The sequence below is a fragment of the Eleginops maclovinus genome, chromosome 1, assembly GCF_036324505.1.
Source record: "Eleginops maclovinus isolate JMC-PN-2008 ecotype Puerto Natales chromosome 1, JC_Emac_rtc_rv5, whole genome shotgun sequence".
Lineage (NCBI taxonomy): Eukaryota > Metazoa > Chordata > Actinopteri > Perciformes > Eleginopidae > Eleginops > Eleginops maclovinus.
The window spans coordinates 9743537-9761568 of record NC_086349.1 but is presented as its reverse complement, the minus strand read 5'-3'; the positions used below and the strand labels follow the sequence as shown (position 1 = coordinate 9761568).

The 18032-nt window shown below is 40.7% G+C and overlaps 2 protein-coding genes and 1 long non-coding RNA gene across 5 annotated transcripts in view; 1 reads left to right on the top strand and 2 right to left on the bottom strand.

Moving 5' to 3' along the window:
- Positions 1-18032, bottom strand: part of LOC134862852 (helicase ARIP4-like) — a 71815-nt gene that overhangs the window by 34691 nt on the left and 19092 nt on the right. For 2 of the 3 annotated variants that reach the window (XM_063880953.1, XM_063880960.1), the window contains exon 2: positions 17849-18009. In XM_063880953.1, coding sequence (XP_063737023.1) covers positions 17849-17963 — 115 coding nt within the window. In that variant the 5' untranslated portion in view covers positions 17964-18009. Of the gene's footprint in view, positions 1-5766; positions 5978-17848; positions 18010-18032 lie in introns of those variants that run through there. The other variant, XM_063880967.1, reaches the window with a different exon arrangement.
- On the top strand, positions 399-5429 carry LOC134871046 (uncharacterized). Its single transcript, XM_063893635.1, has 7 exons — positions 399-497; positions 1048-1140; positions 1348-1452; positions 1619-1711; positions 2066-2115; positions 2384-2492; positions 3068-5429. Exons 1-7 carry the CDS (start codon positions 399-401, stop codon positions 3389-3391), a joined length of 873 nt encoding a protein of 290 aa, XP_063749705.1. The 3' UTR covers positions 3392-5429.
- On the bottom strand, positions 10487-15504 carry LOC134862888 (uncharacterized). Its single transcript, XR_010165581.1, has 2 exons — positions 11580-15504; positions 10487-11236 (listed from the first exon to the last, which is right to left on the bottom strand). It is a non-coding gene; the product is annotated as an uncharacterized LOC134862888 (long non-coding RNA).

Below are 18032 nucleotides of genomic sequence, written 5' to 3'. Positions count from 1 at the left end.
CAGTATTTACATGATCACATGATGATCACAGCTTTTCACCCTTCATGTTTTTGGCACTATACTTCCTGTCCAGCTCAGCTCAAACAGCCCAACCGTTCAACTTGCACAGCACTGGACACTTCAGCTGTTTTCTGGTTACTTTGCACAGTTCATTTTTCTTTATCTAATAAAGAAAAATGAACTGTTTGTATAATATTCTTACTCCCTAATCATATTGTCTAGCATCTAGCTTAGCGTTTCCCTTTGTATTATCTGTTTCTCAATTTATTGTGTACCCTTGAGGAGAGTTTCTAACCAAATCTCATTTTACAAGTATCTGTACTGTATAATGACAATGAAGTTTCATTCCATTTCAGGTAAAAAAGAAGAAAAAGGACGAGGCCGTGATCAAGGAGAAGATGCAGCGTACCTTCTCGCTTAGGAGGCAGGAGATTCTCCAGGAGCCGAAGATTCCAGATTTCCTGAACAAATGGCCAGCACTCTTTGACGTCAGTGAGGTAAGTGTGAATCTGAAGTAACTCATGTCAGAGCCGGGATTCAAAACCACGGACTTTCGGTGTATCAATGACCTCTCTACCAACTGAGCAACATTTGCCCCTGTTTAAGTGTGTATCCTGTCTGTGCTGTCTTTTACAGATCAACTTGGGAGTTTATGCGGCTGACGACTATACCTCTGACCTCCAAATTCCTTGGAGAACTGGACCGCCTGACCTGACGACCTGATCAGAGTTTTCCATACCAAAGGTGGAGCTGCAGGAAGAAAGATCAGAGCTGTGATGGCAAAAACGGCTGATATAAGTATTTTTTGGTCTAACCTAATACACATATGGTTTGTTTGACTCAGCCATATGGGAAAGCTCCTTTGTTAACTGTTTGGAAAAGGATAAGCACTTTCAAAATGACTGTGTAGTGAACGGGCTCAGACCTGTGTGAGTTTCGACTGAGTGGGGTGAAATCAGGCGAGTTCAGGATGGTCAAGGTGGGAAATGTCAGTGGCTTGGCTGGCCTCAGCATATGCGTCTCGGACACATTTAACATTTGTTTCAGAGTGAAGACATCAACGTGAGGCGTGATTGTGTGCTGAGCTGTCTGAGCATCTATCTCAATGAAGACCTGGAGACACTGGTCAAAGAATATGTGGTAAGTATGTCATCCTTCTGTCCTTTGTGCCAGATGTAATTAGTTTCCCTCCAGGTGTGCCTGATAACATGTGGCATTCATGACAATGGGATGGACATTAGGTCACATTGACCTTGACCACCAATAGTTTGTCATTGAGTCCAATGGGTTGTTTGTTTTGAGAAAGAAACTCCATCAAGGCAATGGTGGTACTGCTGTGACTTGTAGGAAGTAAATCCACATGGTCCGGAAGAGCTTGAGGTTAAGGGTCAGGTCCTGGCACCTAAGCGTCTCCAATATGCCAGTGACGATAATTCTGCCCCAAACAAGAAGGTAAGGACACAGAAACTTGACAGTTCTCATAAAGTAGCAGTTATGTAATTGACACCTGTTTTGGAAATGTTATTTAGTAAGAAAGGCCTTTCAGATTATGTCAGGTTGGTTTTGATTCTTGATTGTGAACAGCTTGATTCTTATGGGTGTGTGTGTGTGTCACTAGGATGCATGTTGTGGACTTTCTGCTTACGAACTCAAACGCCTTGAGAACATCAGAGAGAGGGAAGCTTTCTTGTCTTCCTTGAAGTTATTGCCAGTAAGTGGACATGTTGACTGGAACTCTAACCAGCACAAGACTGATCAACTGGTCTCTCTCTCTCTCTATCCTATCACACTTTGTCTCTCTCCCCCTACTCTCTCCTTTCTGTCTCTCTCCCTCCCTCTTTCTGTGATTGGCCCATAGTTTACAAAGATAATGCCATTCCTGTATTCCTCCTTTACCCTACCTTGTAGTGTATTTAGGGCTGATATCCATTAGGGCTGTCAAAATTGCTCAAAAATGACATTCGAATATTCCCTTAAAAAAACCACAGATATTCGAACTATGTGTTTGCGCATTATGTCAGTGGAGAGAAATAATGAGATAATTATTGTTTTTCTCTGTCAAAAGGCAGCTGAGGATCTGAGGCAGTCAGTAAAGCCAAAGCCGGATGTCAAGAGGTAAGTGTAGTAGTAAGGATACTCAGTAGGATAGGAGTGAGGGAGCGGGGGGTGGACAGAAGAGGTTTGCCTCTGTCCTACTGTCCTTTCTCCCCTACATTGTATCAAAGAACAGTTTCTTATTTGGCTCTTTCAGATATTGGTTACTGATGAGAATGTTTTCAATGAGTTCACATATCTCTGAATAAAATGGGTTCCTGGTCCTGTATTTTTCCTTTTTTTACATTTTAAGTTGGGTGTTTTGTTGACTCAATTTTTATTGTGGCAGGTCAAAGGCTTCATCGGATAAAGTGCAGTCTCTTTTGTCTCCCCGGAAATCCTTACATCCCAAAGAAGCTTGGAAACTTACCCTCAGAGGAGGACTAACCTATGAACATGTAAGTTACTATCTTATGTTTCATTTGCACCATAAAAAATTCACAAAATGAAAGGATTAAGAGTATTACTTTTATGCAATGTTACATGGCATGCTGTTCATTATGGCACAGACCCACAAACACGGTAATAATGGTATTGAAATTCTTTAACGCGACCCTCATTGTGACCACTTTTTATTATATTTAAATAGTTGATGATCATTGAATGTACAACTCCATTCATACAAGTCATTTTTGATAATTTCCGGTAAGGAAGTAGTCCGATCAAAACAGACGATAGCTAGGCGTTGAAATATTGTAAAATTTTCAATGACTGTCACTCTATCTGAAGCCTGAAACTTTCACAGTGTGACTTTTTGTTTTGTTTCAGGCTATTAGGGAGTCAAAGATCTTGAGGTCGTTGTGACCTTGAACTTGTGTCCATCTCATTCTCATGAATGCTATATCTACAGTGCCTTCAGGGAATTTCTTCAAATTAACACTTGGCCTCAATAATAAGCTGCTTAGAATGTGGTGGTCAAAGGTCAAGGTTAGGGTGACACAGCTCATTGTTCTCTGTTCCCTCCATCTTTCAGTACATCGAATGCCGTGAGGCCGAGGCAGATGTCGCAGGGACGACCATGGCAATCTACACCGTTCAAGCTGAGAGTGATGATCCTGATGGTCCTGGTGGACGCTTTGCAGATGTCGGTTTGGTCCTGGAAGGGGTCGAAGTTCTCCACAACCTCCAGAGTATCAACCATGCATGCTTGATGCTTTATGGGTTGATCTACGCACTTAATTTAAGCTATCCAAAAAGCTTGAATACTTTTGAAGTTTACCAGAAGATCCTGATGGACCTGGAATCGTCCAAGCTTTCCCCCAAAGTACAAGCACTCAAACTCAAATTGCTTTTGTGATTCACACATAACGAACACACAGAAAGTTAGAAATGGCAGGTTCTCAGTTAACTACGTTCCTGTCAGGTGATGAGTTAAAACTTTGTTTAGCCTTCCTAACTTGCCTCTGTTCTATCAAAGTTGGAAAACATTTGACATGTTCCATCTGCAGCAGTAGTTGACTAAGTTGAAGAGCTACACTACCTGCAGAGTACTGTGTCTGTGCTATGTGTGAAAAGAAGAGGTGTGCTTTAATGTTAATACATTTGTTGAATCAACAAGGTGGTCTGATTGTATGCATCATTGAGATATTGTTGAATAGAAAAATTAATTAGATATTAATCACAAAAATACATAAATCTAATGCATTTTAATTGAATTTAAGCTTAATTGTTATGCATTTCAAACACAAACATTATTCATCTTGAATAAGTAACTTAATTACTATGTAATTCAAACAAATATACTTAATGTATTCTGAATACATAATCTGATGAATATGCATTTCAAATGAATAGGCTTTATTACACTAATGTATATGCATCATGTAAAGTTTATTAGGTAGGTTTATGTTCAAAAAATTAAATGGAACTATGTCATGTAATTCAATTACATAAATCCTATAAATTAGGGTTAAATATTTCTGTGAGTGTACACCACGACAAGTACAAGGAGCTGGACATGACTCAAAAACGTCAGAAAGTAGAGGAGATGAAATTGAAGTTTGGTTTCACAACAGACTGTTAAAAAAAAAAAGCCACATCACAAAGTGAGGCTGATGTAAAGGCTAGTTTTATTGTGGCAGCAGAGATGCAAAATCAGCCCGGCCCTTTAATGATGGAAGTTTGTGAAAAAGCCAGCATTTTTAAATGTGAGCCTGAGCAGAAACACAGTAGCTGATCGCACATGTGATCTTGCCACCAATCTATATGACCAGCTGATGGAAAAGGGAAAAGATTTTGTTGCATTCTCCATTGCTGTGGATGAGACTCATCTGATAATGCCCAGCTGTCAGTCTTCATCCGTGGAGTGGACTCAAATCTTTGTGTTACAGTTACGCACCCAAGCTGCTCAGATGCTCTCCATGTTCGGCAGCACATATGTGAGCAGGCTCGGCCCTGACCAATGTGCCGCCCAGGCAAGATTTTAGCTTGCGCCCCAATCATGGCCCGTCACCAGTCATCATCAGTGTGTAGCAAACTGATCTATAATTAACGTTTTCTTTATGCACCTTTTCTTGCTCCTCCAAGGCATGGGCTTGAATGGTTGCACATTCATTATTATATTCACATTATTATTAGTTAATTGGTTTATTATTGTTATTTTATGTTATGTGTGAGTGGATTTACCTCTCGTATAAATAGATTTCACAGTGAGCTTACTTAAGCACACACACATCTATGCTACACACACGCCCTCCCTCGCAACACTTGCACACAAAGAGAGCGCCCATGACATCACTATTTTTTAAGTTATTATTAGCCTTTGGGAAAAAAGGTTACTGTTGAAATTTAAATCAGAAGGCTGCAAATACAAACAGGCATACGATTTTTATTTAAATTGTATTTAAGAAATGAATGCCATTGATGTGCTTTTTATTTGAAATTCAATTTTGCATGTGTGCAATATTAAGTTATCTATTGGATAGTATTAAGCTTTGCTTGTTCCATATTCAATGTTTAAGCAAAACTTGTTTCGGTCCATATGAAAAGGTTCATTGGTAAATCTGGAGGAAGATTTTTTCAATAAATATCAATGTTGGCCCGCGACTTTATCCAGGTTTTAAATGTTGGCCCACTGTGTATTTGAGTTCGACACCCCTGCTGTAGAAGAACAGTGACACTACACACATACATTCATAGAGTGTACATTTTGTCCAGGAGCTAATACATGTAGTTACTACGGTTAATTTAACCAATTTGTTACAATTTTCCAAGGAAAGGACCTCTATTACAAAATGTTACAGGACAGTCTTTACCCTGGATTAAATGTTGCATTGCTCCAACAACAGAAACCACTTTCAGTATTTGTAATGAAATAAAAAAAAGATAAAACTAAATCCTGGCTTCTTCCAATTTCTACTTCAGAAGAATACAATTTAACTTAATTTCATCCACTTAAACTGACGTCAAAAGTCCTTGTGAATCGAGAACAGGGATGTTTTTGGGGGGGAAGAAGAACACTAGCGCATTTATTTCATAACAGGCATTATGAAACTGAGTGCCGGACCACAGACTTGGCACTGCCCCAAATGTAGGTCAGTGTGCCTGCATACAGCCCTGATATACAGACATATGGCAGAGGAGAAAAATAGTAACAGTTGTGTAATATAAAACATGTACACTAAACAGAAAGTAACTTACACACTGAACAAGTAAAAGCTTTAAGCTGCTCACCCATGTCATGTGGTTGAGAGTGTCTTTTGTCTACGCTGGGGATACATCCATGCCTCCTCTTCATGTTCACTGTTAGAAACTCTAGCTGTTCCTCCTTCATGCCCCTAACACACTCCCAAGGGAGCGTTTCAGCGTTTGTGTTCTTTATATCTAGCGCTAGACTCGTTTGCCAGCTCTACCAGCTCTCCAACGAGGACAGAAGGCCATTGGGACAATTACAAAACAATGAGTCGCTTAAAAGCTGCCCCAGCCTGTTGTATGTAGAAACCCCCCTCATTGAGTTGTCTTTTCCCGTCTACTTCCTCCTCCTCCCTCTCTTTCTCCCCTCCCACCCGAAGACAGACTGACACAGGAGTGAGTGTGATGTCATTAAGCCACGCCCCCTACAGAGAGGCTTCCTTCGGTAACAAGGGAAAAACGGGTTCAACCAGGAAGTGGTGGACAGACACACACAGACTAAGGGTGAAGAGAGTTTATTGCCACATCTGGTCCTGTAAATATCAGGACTTGTTTTCTATATTAACTGAAATAAAGCTATATTAAGCTGGTGTGAAATGTAAGAGTATTAAGTTAAAACTTCCGAGGAGGAACACAAAAGAGATCATGCTTTTAACCTGCCAAAATCAATCATTTCCCCATCTATTTATCAAAATATGAAGATACCCAGGATTACTTACAAACATACTTATCAAATTCTATTCACTCTTTATAGGTATGTTTCTGAGTTAAATGCATTTTTAAAATTGTATTCTATAAATTACTAACAACATTTCTCTGTGTTGGAATTCAACAGACACTGGAAATGCTGCCATACATGTAGAGATAAAGATTTAAGAACAATGTGGAGTGGTCTCTTAATTTCTTAAGACTAATATGCAATGTTAAAAATTATATAAATTGGGAGGGAAGGATAAGAAAGAGGGGGAAAAGGGATAAATAAAGTCATATGATACTACTTCTAGTCCCAAAACACATTTCAATGACTCTTGTTTGGCTTCACATGATGGTACCACACATCGTAAATGGTAGTAAACACATCATAAACACCAAAATTGCAGCAGACAGTTCAACAACAAGGAAACCAGTAATGCTGAAGGAAGAGGAATTAGGGAGAATTATTGAGAATACATCCTAGTAAAAGTATACAAAAAAATGGCCCAGTTTGGGATTAATAATAAACAATTTATTATCTTATCCTATAACTAGATGAAGATGTAGAAAAAGGCTTGGAGAGCAATAAGGAAAGGTAGAAATAAATGGTAAACTACAGTTCAACCTGTGAATAGATGAAGACAGTGATAACGGGGGGGGGGGGGGGGGGAGTTCTTCAGAACAATCCTATGAACCTGAGGACCACCTTTAAACCCTTGTTGGTGGTGTGGGATTATCCTTCACAGATCACTTTACACAGACAGGGTGGAAGGTGAGAGCCCAGTTTCACATGGCTACATACACTAACCTACATTGCTGTGGAGCTTGGGGGAGGGGTAAACGGAGTGAGAAATACTGAGGTGTGGGAGGAGATAAGAGGAGGCGGTGACAGCAGCAATGTGAAGCAGAGGAATGGCTGGCAAAACATGAACACACACACACCATACTACCACAGTTCTGGTATCTAGCCACGCCTCCTCTTGTGAGGAAGGAAGGCTCACATTTCACTGTTTACATAACCTACTTTGACCAATAAAAAGTGAGAGGGATAGCTTTTCGGTTCACAACACATTGTGCTTTTGTGCACAGCTTGGGGGAAGAGTCCAGATCCTTGGAGACTCGACTTATGGGACCAAAGGCACTATTGACACTGACGAGAAAAGCGGTTTAAGCTGGTAAGTCAATATTTCTCGTTCTCTGAAAAAGCCCTGACCTGATCACCTCACAGAGACACAACTATTTGTACTCAATGCTGTGGCAGTCTTTTACAAACCAGCTCCCATTACAGGGGCCCTACTATCCTTTTTGGGGGTTTTACTTTTCATTTAGTGTCTTATATACAGTTCTGGAAAGAATTAAGAGACCACTCCACATTTGTCTTAAATCTTTATCTCTACATGTATGGCAGCCATTCCAGTGTTTGTTGAATTCCAACACCAAGACATTTTGTCAGTAGTTTATAGAATACTGGTGACATCATTAAGTTACACTCCAACACATTGTGCATGAGAGGCTAAGGGGAAGGACATCACCAAGAGGTTGACTAATCACAGCAGAGCCAGCCAACTAACCAATCAGAGCAGACTGGGCTCTGGTTTCAGACAGAGGGTGAAAAGAGGTGCTGCAGCACAGGCAGAATGAGAAAATGAATAGCTTTTTGAGAATTAAAACATGTTAGCAAGTCACAGTAGAGACACAAATACAAATATGAACATGAACCAACATGGTCTCTGACATGACATCGGTCATGTGTGAAGGTGTGCACAGGTACTGTATATGGTAATCCATCACTTCCATTTCTATTGATTTGGTATAGTTATGAAACAGTTATGTCATTCATTTGTATTCAATCAGTATACACACAAATCACATATTAGCTTTAAGATCCAGGAAGTATAATCCTTACATGACAAAAGCCGACAGCAATACTCAGGCTAAAGGCAGTAAGTTGCGTCACCAGGGGACCTGACAAACTCAGACTCAATGAGCTTTTGTCATCCTAACTAAATCAATATAGTTTAGTCAGGTTAGACGCAACACCAGACCTCTGGTTTACATTTGCCACTGACATTTATGGTTAAGTAAACAAAAGATGTTTAGTAGATCTTATGCAGATTTAAAATGAGCACCTAAAAGTATTTTTGTTCATGTTGTCGTTTATCAGAGGTTCAGATAACCCCAGGCTTTTTCTAAATCTACAAGTGAACATAATATTTTGACTGCAGGGGAAACCAAACCTCTCACCACAGACATCCATGTTACAAAATATAATTGTGATAACCATATGTACATTTCCCCTCTGTGGGACGATTAAGGGTTCCAACTTTCTCATTGTCTTTTTTGATGGTGAAAAAACATGACTAGTATTGTTAAGACTTTTGTTTTAACTTAACTGCTACAATAAGCCCTTTTTGTTGAGAATCATGACATTGTACTGTGAATAAATGCATATTAAATCCATATAATTTTAGAGGAATATTTAGGTCTCTGAAGATCATATCTGACGAAACTCTCACTCCTGAACGTTGATAAAAAGAGCCCACCACCATGCGAGTATAATAAACTCATGTCAATCACGTGAGTAGGGCTCCACATGAGTGATGTGAACATGAGTCCACAGGTTGAAACATATATTTAAGTGATGAGTTACTCAATTATTACATTAAATTGTTATTAGATATTTTTTTACTGATGCTTCCATCCTGACACACACACACACTGAATGATCTGGCAATCTGGATTGTCAGTATGTGGACCAGCTGGTGCCTCACCACCTACACCTCACTCTGTGCCGCCCTTAATCTGGTTGCACACGGTCATGCTTCTCTGATCCAATCACATCAATTTCAGGACAGATTCCCAGGTTAACTTTTAGAAACCAGGCTCAGGGAAACATATAAATCCAACATATTGGAAAATAAAAGTATCTTACAAATGATGTTCAGATACCCAATATAAAACAGACTCATCCCTACTGTAGTTGGAGAACGACCTCTGCTTTTATTTATTGACGGTATGACCCTTTGCCCTGAAGAACGCCATAAACTTTTTCAGATCATTTGTTAAGTAGGTGGCTTGTTAGTTTCCACAATGTGTAGAGAGGTAAGACTCAATGTACACTTAATCCCATTTAAAAATGCAGTGTTGAAGTATGTGTCTCTTCTTTGTTCGCAGAAAGGCAATATGTAACATGCCTATTCGTTTGATGCATTTTATACCTTTATTTCACAAATCTAAGTTCAACACATACACTCCTTTTAGCTAAAGTTTGGTCTCCACCTCAAAATAAAACTATCTGAGCCTTATGTAGTCTTGTCTTTGTTCTTTGAATATAGAAAGTTGCTTTTTTACACATCCAACTGACCTAAAGCAAGTATTCATTTTGCCTTGTTCTTTTCCTTTAATTTTACAAATCTAAGTTCAACTAATACTGTCCTTTTAGCTAAAGTTTGGTCTCCACCTGCAAGGAAAGCTTTCTGTGCCTTTAGCATAACCTTGTTAAGACCACCATGATCTTCTGCTCTGTACTGAAGATGTTTGTCCCCCACTCCATTGGTTCATTTACGGTTGGATGTAGGAAGTAAAACACTAAATCAAACCTTTCAAAAAGGCACTACCTGGGGTTGGCAAGGCGATGCATCTTGCCACTGAGGTGTCAGTAACATTTGTGGGAGGAAACATGTTTACCTGTTTTTCTTCTGATAGAGTGAGAGTGTACTCTGCGTACTCACGCCTACACACAGGCGGGGGAGCAACAGGCTAATTAACAGGCTATTACTCTCCTGCTCTCTAGACACAGCGGGTGTGTGTGGGTCTTATGAAAGATGTGACTAAACCTCATGGCAGCCTCATGTGAGGCTCAATAACATGCAGCACACACACCTCAATCTGTTCACACTAAATTAACTAATTAAAACAAAAAATTAACTAATTAATCGCACACATTTCTAATCGCGATTAATCTATCCATAAATTAATTGCATTTTTCTATTTAAGACTGAAGCTTATAATGAATATTTATTTATGCAGAATCATCAAATTAATGTAGAATAAACACAGAGAAAGTATATTTAAATTCAAAGACCATTTTAATGGCTTAAAGTGCACACATGCAAAGTGCAAATACAAAAAATAAGAACGTTGAACATTGAACATTTTTCACTCCAAAAAGATAATTTACTGAGTCCTTCTTTACTTTCAGCCAGTTGCTGAGGCAGACCAGTTTGTTTACGTTCTCAGGGGACAAAGAAGCATCGCTTCTTTTGAATAATGTGGCCTGAGGCACTGTGGTTGCAGGGGTTGAGCGGTACTTGCGTGCAATGGGTGCCAGCCGGGCATGTGCTCCCTCTCTCTTTGACCACCATTGTAGTGGACACCCTTCTATGTCCATTTTTGGCTCTGCTTTGTAGCGATCCAGACAATGCTCTATGGACTCCTCCTCGTCATCTGTATCTGAATCAGAAGAACACAGCAAGATGGACATCCTCCTCCTCTTCTTTGGTGACGGCTCCTCTGTTGTCTCAGCAGCTGGTTGTTGGGCTGGTGTCTCTCTCATCATCAGGTCACGTACTGAAGCCCACACCTCACTCCTTTCATCTTTTGGAAGGCACTTAAGGTCTTTAAACCTAGGGTCAAGGGCCATTTGAGGTTGGTGCTGTCCTTCCGTTGAGCTAGGTCTGTGGTAAAGACCTTCTTGAACCTCAGAACATAAACTGGATCATCGTCTGAGGGCTCCATAACTCTGAACAAGTGGCGTAAGGCTGGCAAGACCACTGAACAGGAGACATACTGCTCTCCCTCCAGCAGTTCAGTCACATATCTGCAATGGAAAGCACAAGGTGTTAAACATTTGAGTAAATCTTTATTAACAACACAGAGAACCAACACACACACACACACAGGTGAAAGAAAGGGAGAGACAGAGAACAACAACATACACACACAGGAGATGGAGAGAGAGAGAACAGCACACACACAGGTGAAAGAGAGGGAGAGACAGAGAACAACAACATACACACACACAGGAGATGGAGAGAGGGAGAACAGCACACACACAGGTGAAAGCGAGAGGGAGAGAGAGAGAGAGAAAACGGTACACATACTGTACACAGGAGATAGGGAGAAAGAAGAGAGGGAGGAGAAACCAGAAATAAATAACATACCTGCAAGGTTCCAGTAGTTCCTCCAGCTTTTGCAGTTTGGCAAGCTCCTGGTCAGTCAACCTGGCAACCTTGCTCTTTTGCTGCGCCAGGGTAGAGGTCAGTGGAGATTTGTTTCTCTGCATCCTCTTTACCATCTCCAGTGTAGAATTCCATCTTGTTGCAACGTCCTGAGCAAGTGATTCTTGCTTAAGTCCGTGTGCAACCTGCTGTTCGTTTAATTCCTGAGCGTTAGATGGACTATGCTTAAAGTGCCCGACAATCTTGCGACATTTGGCCAGAACACTTTCAAATCCACTGTCTTTAAGTGAGACTGTGACCGTTCTTTGCAGAGAGTGGGCCATGCAAGGCAGGTATTCAAATGGAAGTACCCTCGCGGCAGCTACCATGTTACGAGCGCTGTCAGTGCCGAGTGTGGTCAACTTTTCCTTGATTTCCCATTCGTTTGCAACATCCAGAAAATGGTTAGCACGTGCCTCGGCATAATGTCACTCCTCGGTTTTACTCACAGTAAGTGCAAACGACTGCAGAGTCCAGTCTTGATCAATGAAATGCGCCGTGACGCCCAAATAATTATCGTTGTTGACAGACGTCCAGTGGTCACCTGTTACAGCGATGTGCTTTGCTTGCTCAAGAATGTTCGTCCGCTGAGCCCTCTGATCCTCATACAACGTGTGTATTCTTGATACGATGGTTCCTCTCGAGGGTAAACTACTAGAGGTATCTCCCGATGCAACACGAATTACTTCTCTCAGTCCATCATCCTCTACTATGCTAACTGGGCGGCAGTTTTTAACTATCCAAGTAACCAAGGAATTGGTTAACTTTTCAGTTAGTTTCGTTATTCGCCCACGAGTGCCACACTCCTATAGTGTAGACTGGCGCGGTCCCGTGGAGGTAATTTCAGTAGGGTGCTTTGCTTTGAAGTGATACGCTAAAGACGTGTTACTTCTAAATTCGGCTTTGCAAACTGTGCAAATTGCTTTTGCTTTGTCCAACGAGCCGTCGGGCAACTTTTTAAAATGAAACGTTCCCCCTAATAGTCCTTCCTTAGCCATCTTTCCGCCAAAGACTCTCCTCTAGTTAGGATAAATGTTTGCCGGTTTGCCCGCGCACGTGACCAAAGGTTATGTGTCAGCCGCCACCGGAAGTAAACAAAGCCACGTTAATTGCGTTAAAAAAAATGAATGCATTAAATGTTTAAAATGAATCCCCAAAATTAACGCGTTAACTTTGACAGCACTAGTTCACACACAAACACACACACACACTTGACCCAGAACAGACATCCAGATACATGCCTGTGATTCAGAAATAGCTTGCAGATAGCTCGAATAAAAAAACTGTGTTTTATACAATCTTAATTAAAATTACTTCTATAAATATTAACTTAGCAACAACATGTTATTTTGAACATGAGTGTTATGTGGTACAAGTGGTCACCATGACAACGTCAAACTTGTCCTCAGAGAAAACCCAACGCTGACAAGTAAACACAATAATGAACTTCTTTTTCTTTTGAAATTGACCTTCAGCCAAGAAAAATAAAACCAAACATATAAAAAGTACAGCTCCACGTGCGTCGGTTAATTTGTTTTAAATATGGAGTGAGCTGGTAGCTGGAGAGGTGCCAGTCCTCCTCTCCTTGAGCAAAGCACCTAACCTCTATCTGCTCCCTTGGCACCGGGTACCTGGCTGCCTCTCTGCTCTGCCACCTCTCCTCTGCATGTGGTTGTGTGTGCATGTATTTCCTCTGTGTTTGTGCATGTATATCTTCTGTGTGTTTAATGTGTGTCAACACAACAGAGTAGAGAAAGCAATTTCCCTGTAAGGGATTAATAAAAGTATGTCTTCTTCTTCGTCTTCTTCTTCTAAAAATGTTCCAGATGCAGAGCGTTCACGACCACCAAAACTTTTAGGAAATAGATGTAGAGGTAATCACTTTTGGAATAACTCTAGCAACAATGTGTAACATGCACATATTGTATTCATTATAATTATACAATAAATGTGTTAAGACTCCGCAAAAGTGTTTTTCCTTCAGTGCCGTTGACACTGTTATTCTTATGCTCATAAAGCTTCAAACCGTTTTTCAATATATTGTTTTGGTTGCACCCACTCACTTTATCATAACTGGTGGTTCTCATATTCTACTGTTTTCTGCTCCCAAAAAAATCACATCTCTTTTCTATTTCTCTCTCTATGGAGTGGCAAAATGAAATTGGAGTTATCAAAGTGGAGGTAAAACACACAAAGGAAAAAGAAGAGAGCAGAGGAAGAGATGATAATATAGCTTAAATCAGCTGGAAAGCACTATAAAAGCCCCTCCAGGCAAGAATTTAAACTAAAATTGACGTGCGTGAGGACAAAATTAAAACTTAAGTATGAGGAGAAATAACGGAATGTGTCAAATGTAGAGGAATGCAGGTAAGCCAATTAAGATCAGCAGGAAAAAAATGGGAAAAAGAGAAACAAATGGGGGATGTTGATCCTTGGAAAGGAAATGGTCACAACTCGGAGGGGGTCAGCTTCCTGGTGACAGTTGTCATGGAAACCATAGGACTGACAAATGAGGCGGCAGGGGGTTGACGATGTCACCAGAGCAAAATAGATTTGCAAGGTGCAGAGGATAAACATGTTATCGTGTTTTTCACCATCAGACCTTTTTTACTCCTACCACGACGACAAGCTTCACAACGGAGAGCGTCCCCTTTGACCTGAGCTGTGAATCAATCCTGCATGCACCATTTGCCTCCAAAACATGACTCAGGAAAGGAACTGCAGGACAATACTTTTTTGATGATAAGGATACTAAAATATTTCACTGAATGGTGGCACCATGCATATTTTTAAGCCCTAAAACATTGCTAAGAAGTTTTAAAATTGACTTTGCAATGTGCAAACGCCCAAAGTGATCAAATTACAACAACTTCCATTCAAATCATGGCAAGGAAAGAAAGAAAATACAGCATATTGTAACATGTTTGGCCACTAACAAATGGGATAACGGAAACATTGGAAAGTTATTTTAATAAATGCTGCTATAATCTTCTTGGTTCACTCCCTTAGGATGCTGATACTATCATATTACTTTACTTAACATTAGTGCAAGGGCACCAATATTCAAAGTATTTCCACCTTGAGATGCATTTCCATTTAATCCATTTCAATTATTTTGCACATGTCAATTTGAAAATCACTTTTATAAAGCTAAGGTTTAAGAACATATACAGTTTTTTCTTGTTGATGTGTTTTGAGTGGTGCATTGAGGGTTTTAAATGTATCTGCCAAACAGAAACTTAATTAAAGAAACTGCCGTGATTGTCTTCTGAGCTCAACTCCAGATTGTGGATGTTGGAGAAATGTTAGAGTAAGTATACACACAAGTAAAATACATGTGTATATTTTAGTATTTGTCAAATGCGATAAACATCTACAGGGTAACCTTGCAGCACCATCACTTGTTCCCTCTTACCAGGACTTTTCCACACTAAGGGAATCAAACCAGCAACCAGACAAACCCACTCCTGCAGCCTTCTGGGTTTCTGTGACCCCTGGGTCAGTTAAACAAAATGTTGCACAACTTGTTTTGGTAAAAATGTTTTATAAGCCTGAACATTAAGCAAGGAAGAGGTATGACCTGGACTCCTTGTTGTTGGATGATTAATGGTACCTCATTTCTGTCTCTCACACACAGAGCCTAAATAACACAGCCAGCATTAACCGCATACACTGTAGCATCAAACAGGCTACAGCTCATGTAATTAGGACAACATGTACAGTCTGGGAGTGTGTGTGTGTGTGTGTGTGTGTGTGTGTGTGTGTGTGTGTGTGTGTGTGTGTGTGTGTGTGTGTGTGTGTGTGCATGTGTGTGTGTCGAGAGTTCTTCACAGGGCTCTGTTCCCTAGTCCTGAACATATCAGGCAATCTGCTACATTAAAGGGTTATCTAATGCTGACTCATAGTTCTCTATAGGCAGACTTCACACAAACATGTTTCTTACCTATAAGGGATTCCACAAGAAGCACTAATGGATCCATGCATGTATTTATACAGCAGTTTAAAAAAATCCCATGATTCCACAGCATTCACCATGAAGAACATTCTAGATCAATCCAAATTAGAAGGAGCACCCTCTTAAAGAGGACATATCATGCTCATTTACCAGTTCATATTTGTATTTATGTCTCTACTGTGACTTGCTAACATGTTTTAATTCTCAAAAAGCTATTCATTTTCTCATACTGCCTGTGCTGCAGCACCTCTTTTCACCCTCTGTCTGAAACCAGAGCCTAGGCTGCTCTCATTGGTTAGCAGGTCGGCTCTGTTGTGATTGGTCAACTGCTTAGTTTTCCTTAGCCTAGCGTGTTGGAGCGCTCACCAATAGAAGGGTGAGTGTTAAGTAGTGACCATGTTACGTAAGTAAACTAAGTAGTCGTGGAGAGGGGAGAGAAACTTTAGCCTTTGTAGACCATGTGCACAAAAACCTATAACACACACTATATAAAGAGGGAAAAAAAGACTGCCACATGATGGAGTGCAACTAGTTGTGTCTATGTCATGTGATCAGGTCAGGGCTTTGTCAGATAACTTGAAATATTGACTTATCCTATCAGCTTAATCTACTGTTCTCGTCAGTGTCACAAGAGCATTTTGTCCCATAAGTCAAGGATCTGAAATCTTCTCACAAAAAGTGCACAAGATGTACCCCCCCTTTAGCCAATAAAAGTGCGAGGGTTACACAGTGATGTTCTTATGTTATGGATTAAACACAGGCGTTTCACACAGGCCCTGTATATCTCTGGGCTACATGATTTATGGCTTTTGTAGTTGCTGTTTTTTTAGCTGCGCACAGAAGGGACCTGATGGATGAATAACTACTCATAAGGCTCAAAGATTTAAGACATTTAAGGAAGGGAAATAAAATAAAAAGTGTGGTGAACATCCCGAACGAATAAAACATCATGTTGGTCCTCACAAAGATAGATGTAGGAGAGAATGGTGGAGACGAACTGCTGATAATAAACGCCCCTGCAGTCACTTTCAGCTTTATGCATTGGCAGTTAATTACTTCAGAACTTGAGGTGTTTATACAAAGCAAATCACCTCGAAACGCAGTCGGAGCGTGTAAAAAGCGTTACTAAGGTAAGTTGATGGAAATGTGATGCACCGAGTTAACAGGGTGCTCTCTGATCGCACTGCTCCCCCCTCCTTTAGGCCGTGTATCCACCAAGGCGTTCTTTCCTGGGCCGGCGTTTCTTAACAATGGATTTCAATGGGAGCGCGGCGTTAAAGAAACGCCGGCAGTTGACCGGCGCTGAGCGCAAAAAAAAAGTGCCAAGGCGTGCCCGCAGGCGTTTTTTTGAGGTCGGCGAGCTGAAAAAAACGCCAGGGGGCCGCGCTTCACGAGTTGAAAAATGTTCAACTTTGGGAAAAACGCTACTGTCGTCAATGTCACTTTCTACCCCGCCGTCCAATCACAGTGGAGGGGGGCGGGACAAGTACACACCGCGGTAATAACGTCACGTCGCAACAATGGAGGAATAAATGATTCTGTTGGTCTGAGAGTATCCCACTCTGTTTGCGCAAATCTTAAAAACCATGCTTGGAGCAACGTGTCATTCGCCATGGGTCTTCCAAGTAAGATATAGATATAGACAAAGATATAGATATAATAAATATTTTATTTCAAATCTTAAAAACTGTACTAAATACTCTCTCTCTGTCCCCGCCTAATTATGTCAAAGTCATCCAAACACTGACGTCATTAAAGTTATCCAACGAAAGTGAAATCTTACCTCCTACACACACACTGACACACACAGACGACTCAGCATCTAACACAACAACGATGATTCACTGCGTTATGCAACGCAAACTGGCAACAGAAGAAATGAGAGGAGACGAGGCAGATTAGAGGAGATCGTTTCTTGAGGGAGGAAAGAAGGTCGAAAGGTTCACGTGGAGAGCTTGTCTGGTCTGTAAGTGTCTCTAAATGCAGTTTCATATTTTAGGCAGATGAGATGAAATGTAAAGCTTTAGTTAGTGTTGCAAGTCAAGAAGGAAATTGTAGCCAAACTGTGTCAAATGTCCTCGATTTGTCGTATTATCCTCATCATTTGACAACGTGTGTCTTTTTACCCAAACCTTTGTGTTGTAGGGTTGTATGGATATAATCAAAGCTCATATGATTACACATTTAGGCATTTCGTGTGTCAATGGTTATTTTGAGTCCTCATTTTATTGATTATTTGGTAATAATTCTGACTCACCAGGTATCCAGTCATCTTCATCATCTCCATCGTTGTCATCATCTCCATCAGTGACGTAGCAGATCTCTATCTCCCTCTTCCTCCCATTCAGCCACTCCTCTTCTTTAGCAGACATCCTGACCTGCAGGCTGCTGCTACCTCAGCATGGCCGGACTGCTCACCTGAAGCAGAAATACACGGTGTG

Excerpts from the sequence above, each read along its gene's own strand:
- LOC134871046 (XM_063893635.1), top strand. The coding sequence starts at position 399 with ATGCAGCGTACCTTCTCGCTTAGGAGGCAGGAGATTCTCCAGGAGCCG. Across the intron at positions 1,141-1,347 it reads CACTGGTCAAAGAATATGTG|GAAGTAAATCCACATGGTCC; the intron begins GTAAGTATGTCA and ends TGTGACTTGTAG. Across the intron at positions 1,453-1,618 it reads ATTCTGCCCCAAACAAGAAG|GATGCATGTTGTGGACTTTC; the intron begins GTAAGGACACAG and ends GTGTGTCACTAG.